At 31.6% G+C, this 13,421-nt stretch overlaps 2 protein-coding genes across 2 annotated transcripts; one reads left to right on the top strand and one right to left on the bottom strand.

Moving 5' to 3' along the window:
- Positions 1-748: 748 nt before the first annotated feature.
- LOC100777556 (feruloyl CoA ortho-hydroxylase F6H1-3) lies at positions 749-3,415 on the top strand. The gene is made up of 2 exons (XM_003520322.5): positions 749-1,324; positions 2,548-3,415. Exons 1-2 carry the CDS (start codon positions 840-842, stop codon positions 3,122-3,124), a joined length of 1,062 nt encoding a protein of 353 aa, XP_003520370.1. The 5' UTR covers positions 749-839; the 3' UTR covers positions 3,125-3,415.
- A 5,894-nt stretch (positions 3,416-9,309) lies between these two features.
- LOC100778093 (probable LRR receptor-like serine/threonine-protein kinase At3g47570) lies at positions 9,310-13,186 on the bottom strand. Its single transcript, XM_006577540.3, has 3 exons — positions 10,491-13,186; positions 10,044-10,388; positions 9,310-9,522 (listed from the first exon to the last, which is right to left on the bottom strand). The coding sequence occupies exons 1-3, from the start codon at positions 13,174-13,176 to the stop codon at positions 9,509-9,511; spliced, it is 3,045 nt and encodes a 1,014-aa protein (XP_006577603.1). The 5' UTR covers positions 13,177-13,186; the 3' UTR covers positions 9,310-9,508.
- Between the last annotated feature and the right edge of the window lie 235 nt (positions 13,187-13,421).

A 13,421-nucleotide genomic window follows, 5' to 3' on the forward strand; every position in this document is an offset into this window, starting at 1 on the left:
ATCAGTACGTGGAGAAAAAAACATTTATACGCAAATCCACTCACTTTAGCATGAAAGTTTTTTCTCGTGAAACCCATAGTTTTTTTTTATATATATATATAAAAATTTCCTCATCTTTTATTCAATCAAACCACCATAAACCTTTCACTTTTCCTCTATTTCCTCCTCTCCATTATTTCTACTCAACCAAATGAACTCCAAATGTGGAGGAGCCCTAACAACACATTGATCAAAATTTATCAAAAATTATAAAATCATGGACAAAATACATTAAATTGGGATAAAATTTACAAAATTTTGCATTTCTTAATAAATTTTAACTAATAATAAAGAATATATTAGAAAGAGTTTTTTTTTTTCTTTTTAACAGCAGCGTATTAGAAATTTAGATAGCGTGTGTTAACAACAATTCGTATTATTACAATTAACGGTAGTTAAATGGGATGAATGACTTTTTGCTTAATTATAGCCCCCCCCCGTACGCATACAAGTGTTGAATATATATATATATATATGCCCCACTGTTGTCTATTATTGTTAATTAATTAGATATTGATCGACCTAGTATGCGTTTTATATTTCTCCTCGACAGTTATAACATGCATCATGCAGGCTTTCTTGGTATATTAGCAAAATTACATGTATCTTGTCATTTGAGTTGGTAAAGCAAGTTACACACGTATGAAATTGAAACATTTTTTTTTATTATTTCCAACCATATATTGCATATAAATATAGTTGTGCATGACATAAATTTCCCAAGAACCAAGTCAAGCAAAAAAATCTCAATTAGCAACACATAAACCTCAAAGCTGTATCCACTCTCTCAAGCAATTAACATGGCAACAACATTAATCCCCTCAGATCTCACTGAATTTGTGATGCTTCAAGGGAATGGAGTAAAGGGCCTCTCTGAAATGGGCCTAAAGAGCCTCCCAAGTCAATACATCCAACCTTTGGAAGAGATAATGATCAATGTTTTGCCACAAGAGTCCATTCCCATCATTGACATGTCCAATTGGGATGACCCGAAAGTGCAAGATTCAATTTGTGATGCAGCTGAGAAGTGGGGCTTCTTCCAAATCATCAATCATGGGGTGCCCCCTCAAGTGTTGGACAATGTCAAGGATGCAACTTATAGGTTTTATGGGTTGCCACCTGAGGAGAAGGTTAAGTACACAAAAGAGAATTCTTCAACAAAGCATGTGAGGTATGGGTCTAGCTTTAGCCCTGAAGCAGAGAAAGCCCTAGAGTGGAAGGATTATCTCAGCCTCTTCTATGTTTCTGAGGATGAGGCTGCAACAACATGGCCCCCTGCATGCAGGTAAAATTAAATCTCAACCTTGTTTCAATTAAATAACAATATCAAAGTACCACATTTTTTAAAAATAAAAATGAGTATACTCGTATGTTACAAATTAAAATACAAAAATTAGTCTCACTATTCTCAGTCTTTTAATTGGATATTAGTTATCATTATTATCTTTCTGCTTTCTTTTAAATATGTGTTTTATAGACTACTATGCAACTAGTAATTTTTTCCTACTATTTCGAACTTATCTACTTTTATCTTTATCAATATACTTGATATTCTTAGCTAACTATCGATCTATTTCAATATATTTTCTTTTATCTCTATTTCTAAATTGAATTTCAATTGTTTTTTTAATAAATTGGTAATATTTAAAATATTAATGTATCACAATTTAAATTATTCATTGTAAATAAAAAATAAAATTTATACATATTCAAAGATATTTACTATGAATTTTAATTATATAATATAATTTATATGTTAAAAATATTTATTTATTATATACTTTAATACATAAGAATAAAAATTTATCATAGGGCTAAAATATTAGATGCCCAATATTCTTTTAAAATATTCTGAATTTGTAATCTCACCTTTAGTGTTGCTCGTGATGCATATATTGATCTATCTGACGGGTTGGAGTACTAATTGTATTTGTAATTTTTATTTAATAAAGTTAGTTTTCTTGGTTGAAAAATAAAGGTTGCTCGTGAAAACAAAGCTCCTTCAATTATATTTTTTAAGACAAAAGTAACAAACTTGCCATTTTATTTTAACTTTCTTAGTATATTATCGTTTCAGTCAAGCATAGTCTTGACTTACTGTGAGGTTGTTTGTTATAAGAATTGAATATCACTCCTCCTTTCTTATATATATATATATATATATATAAAATAGATTAATACATAAAAAAGTCAACCAGTGACAAAAGATATGGATGTTTAAATAGTGGGAGGATACTTCAAAAGTTCAAAAGTTATATGTAGTTATATGTAATATTTTTTTTAAGTATTGATTTTTTTAAAATTCTCACTAATAATTAACTTAATAAACTGACAAAACTAAATATACTCCCTTTTTTACAAAGCAGAATTCAGTTCCCGGATACATCAAACATTTTTTTGGGTTGTATTCTCAATTGAATTTTCATGTTTAATATTTTAAATTGGAGGTTTACCAACTAAAGAGTGAAACAAGTAAACAAATTTGATTGGATGACTCTTAATTTGAAGGGATGAAGCACTGGAATACATGAAGAGGTCTGAAATCTTTATCAAACGACTTTTAAATGTGCTAATGAAGAGGCTAAATGTAAGTGAAATTGATGAGACAAATGAATCAATATTTATGGGTTCAAAAAGGATCAATCTCAATTATTATCCTGTTTGCCCTAATCATGACCTAACGGTAGCAATAGGGCGACACTCTGATGTCTCAACTCTAACCGTTCTCCTCCAAGATGAAACCGGTGGCCTCTACGTCCGAGCACCGAACCACCACGACTGGATTCATGTGCCACCCGTCTTCGGTGCTATAGTGATCAATATAGGTGATGCACTCCAAATACTGAGCAATGGGCGATACAAGAGTATTGAGCATCGTGTGTCTGCCAACGGAAGCAAGAGTAGGGTTTCAATGCCTATTTTTGTAAACCCTAGACCCTCAGATGTTATTGGCCCTTTGCCTCAAGTGCTTGCTAGTGGTGAGAAGGCCATGTATAAAAATGTGTTGTATTCGGATTATGTGAAGCATTTCTTCAGGAAAGCTCATGATGGAAAGTTGACAATTGACTATGCCAAGATATGCTGAGCTTAATTCCTTTGGGAGGTACTACAGCAATGCAGATATTTGAAGAGATTTAATCATGATATGATGCAAATTATTTATTCAAACTTTTCTGCATTATATAACTTACGTTGAAGAATATTATTTAGATGCATGTGTGTTCAAAATAAAGTGGCTTTGAGGGTTAGTTTTATATTATTAGGATGGTGAAAATCCCACAAGTCAAAAAGTTCCGTAATCTGTTTTTCTTTTTTCTTTTTAATCATTTCAATGTACTTTACAACTGTTATACACATGGACACATTGTTGTAACTAGAATTGATATTTTTTCTTTTATAAGATATTATAAGAGATACTAGTTAGTACAACATCATAGTAAACATTTTTACTTTATTGCAACATCAATTGGAAATTAACCGTATCTAAAAGTTAATGATAACATTTTTTTATATGTTTAAGGTAATGATTTTTCTCACCTTATAGACAGATAACAAGCAATTATTAGAAAAACCTAATAAAGAAGAAATTTTGACCTAGCCTTTTTTACTAAAAATTAAAATTAAAAATAACTTCAAAATAAAATAAATCCATCACCTATGAACCAATTTGCCCACTCAGCATCCAAATTATATATCTCATTCATTATCACTCTCAAATCGTACATAGTACATATATTAAATTATTTTCTAGTCCCCTCTTATTAATTCTCTAAGTTCTCTTTAATAATTTTTTATTAGAATATGTTATCTAAAAGTGAAAATTTTCTTTATTTTTTACTTCTATTTGAAAATTATATTTAGTTTCTCATACAATATTGCTTTTGCAAGCTTTTCTCGTTTTTATTGTTACTCTTATTACTTTGTGCTATGAGTTTCTTTTATTATGTTACCAACATTTTTCATCTTGCATTTTTTATCCCGAATTTTTCATTGTCTAAACATCTAGTAGTTGTAATTATTATCTTTATTGCATCCCTAATGTCCATTATATCTTCTTGCATTTTGTATGTTCTTTCTTTTTAATGTGTATTAAAAGTTTTTGCATTGCATTATTATTGTGAAACACTTTTTTTCTTTTTCTTTTTTATGTTTTGCATTCTTATTTATTAACTTTCTTTGATATTAGACTGCCATTGCTGTAGTAATAGAATTATGCATCCCACTCAAAATCCCATATTGCTTAGCTTTGTTAAAAATACCCCATATGTTCCTATATAAGATTCAATCACTTGATTCATTAAGATTAAGAAAAGTGATCAATTTAGTTGATAACAATGTATTTGTTCTAATTTTTTCCTTCAAAACCATCATTGTCATTAATACTCATCACTCTCTTATAACTATTTGATATAGTACAATTAATTAAGGATATTTTATTATAAAAATAATTAATACAAAAGAACAAGCATTGTTGAATCCACATCCCTGATTTTAATTATGACAAACCATTAGCAATGTAAATTGAAAGGATGATGACTTTAGTTATGGCTAAGATTTTGCTTAAGTGTTTTATTGTTTATTACTTTAAGAAGCATATATGAACAACAATGCCTTATATAAAAGATTCATCAAAAGCAACTTGAAGAGCTTCGTGAACTAGAATGAAGCTATGTAGAGTCTATATCAGAATGATGAAGACCTTGAGTTTGAGTATGTGAAAAATCAGAATGGTTCAAAAAGACTCAGAATGCATCCCTTGGACAATATCAGAAGACTGAAGTCTAGCAGTTCTTCACTTTCCATATGTTGCCACAATCACTGAAGGCACATCAGAAAGTAAGAACTAACTGCATAAGAAGATACAAGATTGTTGAATGATGAAGTCGTTGTCCATGAGAAGCACTGATGAGAAGCATAAGAACAAAGGATTGAAGAACACTACTGAGTCTAACATGGACAATACACTAACACGTCAATGACTGAACTTTCATTAAGTCATTCTAAAGTAATCAACCTTAGAATGCTTAAGAGTTGTGAATAAGTGTTAAGAATGATGAAGATGTGTTACTTTAGAATAAAATATCAATATGAACTTCATCAAAGAAATTCAACAAGCATGGATTCATTTTCAATAAACATCCAAATGACTATTATGATGGTTCTTCAGAATGCCCATCAGAAATGTTTCTTAGAATGATCCCGCATGTTGTCACTTTATGACAGTTATAAAGTGCACCTACTAGCTCCAAAAGCTTGTCAGTTGTGTGGAGCCCACTACAATGACCTTTTTGGGAGCTTTATGAGGCATTTTCGATGGCTATGAAGAATAAGTTGAAGCATTCCAAAAACAATAATAACAAGAGAAGATATGTGAGTGAGAAATATGCATTTTAGCTTCAACCCTTTCCGTGAGAGTAACCCACTTCTGATTTATGCTTACAAAGTCTGTAATATTCTTAGATAGAAGTCTGAGAGTTAATTCCAGAGTGGAATCCCTCTTGTAAGGTAAAAATATTACTTCTGTGCAATAAAAAATAGATCCATTTTTGTGTAAAAGACCAACAATGCTTGGCAAAAGTGAAACCCAATGGTGTAGTTGGTCTACTCGAGGCTAGGATTGAAGTCTAGTGGGGAACTAGCAGGTTGTTGAAACTAGTAGTTGTTGGTCCAGTTGTGAATTGGTTATGTTAGTGAAATCTCATCTTGAAGGGTGAGGACTGGTCATAACCCAAGGTTAGGGTGAACCAATATAAAAAATTTTGTGCACTCTTCTTCCTTATCTCTCTACTTTGCTTTGCACAGATTTGAAAATTTTTGTTTGTCTAAACATTAAACCTGTTAATCTTTCTAATCAACAATTGAACTAAACTCATTTTTATCAAAAGGTTTTAAGAGAACAATTTCCTTTGAAACAAAAGCTTTAAAATGTAAAAGATTTTTTTCTAGAATTGTTTGCATTTTCATTATGAGTAACTTTTATTTCCATTATGAGCTCATAACAATTCTTCATTTTGAACTAGTTCATTCTAAACTATAATAAAAAACCTTTTCATTTTCAAAGGAAGCTTAAAAGTTTTCAAAACCCCAATTCAACCCCCCTTCTTGTGGTATTTTTGTCACATCAAGCATCACTCTTAATTTGGGTCCTATAAATAAGAATAGAGGAAGTTATAACTCAATATCTTTCATAAAATGATCAACTTATAGAAAAATTATCTTTGAACAAATAAAACAATTGGTTTCTTTTAGTAATATTTTGTATAGATTTATAGTTTCTATTTTTGTTAATGATACATCTATACTTAGTTAACTTATTTAAGCACCTATAATGTGTAATTCATATAACCAAGTATTTTCTAAGAATTTTTCATGTGTGACTCAAGTATATATTTTTGAAGTATTTTGAATAATATATATGCTTTGACAATAATGAAATTTTCTTTTCACTTTTAATTTTTTTTATACTTTCTTCTCCTTTGATCAGGCAACCTATTACTCAACCATTAATTTTAGATCCACAACGAACGACAGTCACAACACTTGTATATAACGACTTAGTCTATTGAACGAATTGCTACAAATTGGGTAGATCCTTTTATAGAAACGAACACCACATCTTTAGGGACTAGGTAGAGAAATAAATACTCGCTATCAAAAGTGGTTTCTAGGGAAGAGAAAGGGAAATGTACCTTACGTAACGACAAACAAGATTGCGAGGTGGTGGAGCAACAAATATCTCTAACACCCACGCTGGAATTATCTTCTTACCACATGGACTTTATCTTTTATTTTAAAATTTGAAAACCCTATTGTCTTGGTAGGTTGCCCTTTGAAATCATAGTCACTACTTATATTTAGGGGAAATCTGAATGGCTAGAAAAACTTCTCCCATCATGGGAAACATTGTCCACCTCCCATGTTAGAAGCCGCCTATGCATGTGGCAGTGTGCATGAAAAGTAAATAATGTGCATCAGAGACTATTGTAAAAAAATATTGGGTAGCATGCAATTTGGAAAACTAGTAAACACATAGAATTGGGTGACGAGTTTTCATCAGGTTAACACCAAGTTGGCTGGTTTTCATGGGATCGATTGCATAACCAATCCAACTAGGTGTCCGGACTGACCATGGCACCAAGTTCCAGTTGAATTGGTCGGATCGATTAGCCTTATTTTAATAACGTTGGTCCAATCTAAAACAATTTGGATTGAATCGTGTGTAATTTAGTCTTATATTTATTTTTCTTTAGAGAAAGTACTAAATAAATAGTAATATATATGAGGGAAATATGGATAAGTGAAAAAAGGTGGTTTATAGCAGTTAAAGGGTAAATAGGTCTAGAAAAAATGAAAACCAAATGTGAGTTTTGTATATGTTAAGGTCTTGGCCATTGGTCAATCATTAGTATTACACTTGAATCTTATTGGATATTGGTCAATCATTAGTACTACACTTAGTTCTTATTGGGCTTTGGTCGACCATTAGTGTTACATTTGGGTTTTATTGGACATTGATCAATTATTAGTGTTATGATTGAGCCTTGGTCCATACTTAAACCTAATTGGGTCTTGGTTAAGCATTAATGTTATATTTGGGTCTAATTGACCCTTATCAATCATTACAATTGTCACTAATTGGACTTTGGTCAATCACTAGTGTAATGCCTAGACGTATTGTGCCTTGGTGAATCATTAGTATTACACTTAAGTTTTATTCGGTTATGATCAATCATTGGTTTTATACTTGACCCTTATTAGGCCTTAACGAATCATTAATGTTACACTTTTACTTAATTGTGCCTTAATAAATCATTAGTGTTTCAGTTTTATCTTATTGAGTCTTAATCAATCATTAGTGTTACAATTGGACCTTATTGAACCTTTGTCAACCATGGTTGTTACACTTGATCATTATTAAACCTTAGTCAATCATCAATGTTACACTTTAACCTAATTCAGTCTAGCCCAATCATTAGTGTTAAAGTTTGACTTTATTGGGCCCTGTGTCTTGATTAATTATTAGTGTTATACTTTAAATCATACAATGTCTTTGTTATTCATTAGTGTCACACTTAGAACTTATTAGCATTAATAAATTATTAGTGTTATATTTAGAACTAATTATGCTTTGGTCAATTACTAATGTTATATTGGATTCTATTGGGCCTTAATGAGGCACCAATGTAACGTTCATATTGAACTTTTAGCATTGTATTTTTATTCTTATTTATTATTTCTATTATATATCAATATTTATTATATTTCTAATTTTAATATTATGGGCTCATTTAGTACCCACAAACATTATAGATTGATTATTGTTTATATTATTAATTACATAAACTATTTATCACATTATTAATATTGATTTTTTTTCAATTTCATAACAAACCTACATGTTTACATTAGGTGTTTTCTTCTATTTTTTAAATTAAAAAAATAAAATCTATAATATAAAAAAATCTATTCTAAGTGATTTTATAATTTTTTTGGTTTTATTATTATCATTATTATTAGTTGTAATTAAATATGGAATATTTAAAATATTTTTTTTGGTTAATAAATATTTATAATTACAATTAAAAATAGCTATAGCATGATCGATGAACTTCAAAGCCATCTAGCGATGGACTCTTTTTGTCGTTACATTTAAGAGAAATATTTGTTTATCAGCGATCAGATTAAATATCGTTGATGCTTTAAACTAAATTTACAATGTTAGCCACCAAAATGTTTCGATCGCTGAATTAATCATAAATTTCTCGAAAAATCGATCACCAACATACTAATGTGAATTTTATTTTAAAAGGAAACCAAATAGCAACTAACTTAGCAACCTACTAGTTTGTACGGAATGCTTTGATCGCTTATTTTGTGGTTGTGTTGGGATAATGAATGATCAATTATATTATCAATGGCTAAATCAGTCACAGTTTGTGACAAATCTGTTTCGGTCACTAATTTCAATTGCTATTTTGCATTTTTCTAATAGTTTGGAAAATCACGAGTCATATTCATATAGGAAATAAAAATATGAAAGTACAATAAGTCTCCTAATTGGATGGAGCATTACATCGGTTATCAGTGGCGGACCCAAGACCCTAGATCAGTGAGAACAAATTATAAAAAATAAAATCAAAGGGTTCAACTATATAAATGTATATGGAATAAAATGCAAAAATATAAGATTTTATTTACAATTTTTAATTTAAAAGGAAATTTATTAGTGAATTTTAAAAAATGAGAGGTACAAGTGCACACCCTTACCATAGTGTAGCTCAGTCACTGTCTCTTTAAGTACTTGATATATATGCTACATGAAGGCTTCTGATTAATTTATTTAGATGACTACAAAGCTGGAGAAAATAAGTAGACAACTTTGCACCCGGTTTAACTTTATTGGAAATACATCATACTCCATAACTTGTTTTCAAATTGATTGTGACTCTGATTTCAGCTTTAATTCTTCTCAAAGGTTAACACCTGAAATTCAAGAATTTCATTACATTTGTAGTCTAATTTGGAACTTTAAATAATATAGCAAGATGATATTAAAAAAATCGGACAATAGTCGAAGCTAGCGACAATTAATTAAGGATGTTTAATTATCTATTAAAAGATTATTGTACATGTTTTTGTTCCCTACATATTTTTCTTTGGAGATAATTTTGTTTGGGACAAAATGTGAAATGAATTATGATTAATTTTTACATTCACCTAATGAAGATTCAAAAAGTTCTATTCTTTTTTATTTTGTGGGGAAAAAACTTCATTTTAGCATTCAAAGAAAAATATATTATTATTAATTTTGAAGAGGAAAAACTATATTATTAATTTTGAAGGGCAAAACTTCATGTACTTGTGAAATAATTCATGAAAAACATAAGACAAAAGAATAAATTATATATGATTCTCTAAAAAACATAAAACTATTATTTAGAACAATAAGCATTTTGTGTCCTATAGTAAAGTGTGGAGAATTAAATAAATCCAAATTCACTCACCAACAAGAAAGGCCTTTCTGATTTGATTAAGTTCCCTAGTTAGATCAACCATATCCATTCTTTCTTTTGGTGATTCCATAGAACAAGCAAGTCCAATCCTAAAAAGTGAAATTAAGCACTTCTTCCAATTGTTTCCTTCCAATGTTGCTTCATTTGTAGGGATGAGCCGTGGGTCCAAAATCTGCAAAAGATTATCAGGAAATGAAATTGCAACAAAGTTATGAATATTTTGACCATCTTCAAACATTTCGTCTGTGGGTCTTCTTCCAGTAAGCATTTCCAACAAAATAATTCCAAAGCTGTACACGTCACCATAAGTTGACACCTCAGAACCAACACCATACTCTGAAATATACATAAAAACTATTAATACACAATACTAATAGCAAGTTGACACAAAAAAAATAATTCAGAAAACACTAGTTATTTCAAACTTAAAGAACATACCTGGAGGAGCATAGCCAACTGTTCCCTTTATTCCAATTGTACTTGTTTTCTTAGAAGTTGTACCATTGATGGTTGAGATAAGTCTTGCTATGCCAAAGTCACTCACATGAGCAATCATGTCATCATCGAGGAGGACATTGCTTGGCTTTAAATCACAATGAACGACCGATTGCTCACATTCATGATGAAGATAATTTAATGCAGAAGCGATATCAATCATGATATTTAATCTTTGATCAAGGTTTAATGCTCTCAAATGCTCTTGACTAAGTGCCCTCGGGTGCAGCCATTGTTCCAAGCTTCCATTTTTCATGTACTCAAAAATTAGAGCTTTAAATTCTTGACCTTTGTAATCTGTGCTGGAACAACATGTCAAAATCTGAACAAGATTTCGATGTTTAATATTTTTAAGCGCATTGCATTCTGCTATGAAACTCTTGTGAGCTCCTTTTCTCTTAAGGTTTAGGACCTTTATGGCAACAACATTGTTTTCTAACTCAAGAGTTCCTTTGTAGACAGAGCTAAAATTTCCAGACCCTATCAAGTTTGCTGTTGAGAACCCATCAGTTCCATTGTGTAGGCTTTGGTATGAAACTTTAGCCAGCAGGTCAAATGTTGGTGAATCCAAAGATGCTTTCTTGCTCCTCCTCATCCAGTAGATAGTTAGAATTATTAACAGTATTAGAAGAAAAGCAACCACACTAACCATCACTGCTATCAACCTAAACTTGTGGTGTTTTGCTAGTTTCTTGCCTTGGATGACAGGGCATGGTGGTAGATGCAGTTCTGAAATACCTCCACAAAGCTTGTTGTTTCCGGTAACCACAAACGTGCTTGCATTTCGAAAGACACCTTCAGTTGGTACATCACCATCCAACATGTTAAAAGACACATTCAAGTATTCCAAGACAAAAATGTTCTGCAGAACATTAGGAATTGATCCAGACAAGCGGTTTCTTGACAGGTCTAAATATCGAAGACTTTTGAGTGATGCCAAAGAGGATGGTATGTTTCCTTGTAAAGAATTCCCATCCAAATAGAGGTACTCCAACATTATGCATTCGCCAATTGTTCCAGGAATGTCACCAGACAAATGATTCTCATACATACCTAGCCAATTGAGATTTTTTAGGTTGCCAACTTCTTCTAGTATACTACCACTCAATGAATTTTGTGACAAATCCAAGGAGTTTGTAAGGGAAGAAAGATTAAAAATCTCAATAGGTATGGTTCCTATAAGGTTGTTTTGTGAAAGATTCAGATATTGTAACATTTGGCAGTTTCCTATGCTTGGAGGAATATTCCTTTCAAACATATTTGCTCCCATTGCCAAATAAAATAATTGACTAAGGTTTCCTACAAAGGCTCCTATCTCTCCTAACAACTTGTTTGCACTTAAGTCTAACAATTGCATCTTTTGAAACATACCAAAAGTAGTTGGGATAATTCCACCAATGTTGTTGTTTTCCATCGTCAAGAGAATTAATCCAATTAGAAGATTCCCTAATTCCTCAGGGATTTCTCCTGATATCTGATTGCCTCCAAGATATAATTCACTTAGTTGGGTGGATAAATTGCCCAAGGAATTTGGCAAATGACCTCCAAAATTATTGTAGGATATTACTAGTATTTGCAACTTACTACAGTTTGTCAATGATTCTAAAAACTCTAAGTCATTAGATGAATTGTCACCTAAATTGTTAAAAGTCAAAGATAGATATTGAAGATCTTGTAACTTCCCAAGTCTTGGAACTTGTCCCATGAAATGGTTTCCGCCAATGTCAAGTTCTGTAAGGATAGATGCATTTGTGATGGAAGGTGGGATTGGACCTGAGATTTGATTACCACCGATATAAAGTTCTTGGAGATTGGGGAGGGTGTAGAACATGTTGGGAGGAAGAGAGCCATTAAATTGATTGTTTGTGGCTGAGATTAGAGAAAGAGATGACATATTATAAAGACAAGAAGGAAATGTTCCACTCAGTTTGTTGTTACTCACATATACATTCGTCAAGCTTTTGAGACTGCACATTTCTTGTGGAATATGTCCCTCTAAGTTGTTGTCACCAACCCAAAGATCAGTTAGGGATGAAAAATTCCCTATGAACGATGGGATTCCTCCGATTAAACGGTTCTTACTCAGGACCAATTGTTGAAGCTTCTGAAGTGAGCCAAATTTCATTGGTATTTTGCCAATCAAATTGTTCCCACCTAAGTCTAAGACTTTGAGGCGAGTGCAACTTGCCAAATTTGTAGGAATTTTCCCTACTAATGTGTTATTATCCACATAGAGAATCTGTAGACGTGACAATTGTCCCAATTCTTGTGGGATTTTTCCATAGAAGCTGTTGTTTCCGAGATCCAAGCTTCTCATATAAGAGAGATTGCCTACGTGAGGGGATATGGTTCCCTTCAACTTGTATCCTAATAAGTTTAACTCTGTAACTCTTTGAAGTGTGGGATTACATATGATTCCATGCCAGTTACAGAAGTGAGCAGAATTATTCCAAGAGAGGAAAATTCCATATGGGTCGGTAGATATGGATTCCCTGAATTTGAGCAGTGCCAACTGATCCGTCTCATTTCCTAATGCAAAGGTAGACCATAGTGAATTTAATGCAAAGAGAGAAAACAAGTGGGCATGTATAGATGAAAATGCTAGTAACATGAAAGAAAAATACTTCATTTTGATGAAGAATTGGAGGCTTCTTGATGGTGGTGTTTCTATTGTTAGATAGCTTTATATAGAGTATGGTAATTGGAGAAGAAGCCCGTGTTGTACCGTCTGGTGCTTTGGTTTCCATTACCAACATTAAATGTCAAGTCAATGGATAATTTATGTGGCAAGAAATAAATCCAATAAATGATAACTTTAACGTAAGAAACATGCTATTATTATGGAGAAAATCCTTCAGCAACTGCCTAACCAAA

The sequence above is a fragment of the Glycine max genome, chromosome 3, assembly GCF_000004515.6.
Source record: "Glycine max cultivar Williams 82 chromosome 3, Glycine_max_v4.0, whole genome shotgun sequence".
NCBI lineage: Eukaryota > Viridiplantae > Streptophyta > Magnoliopsida > Fabales > Fabaceae > Glycine > Glycine max.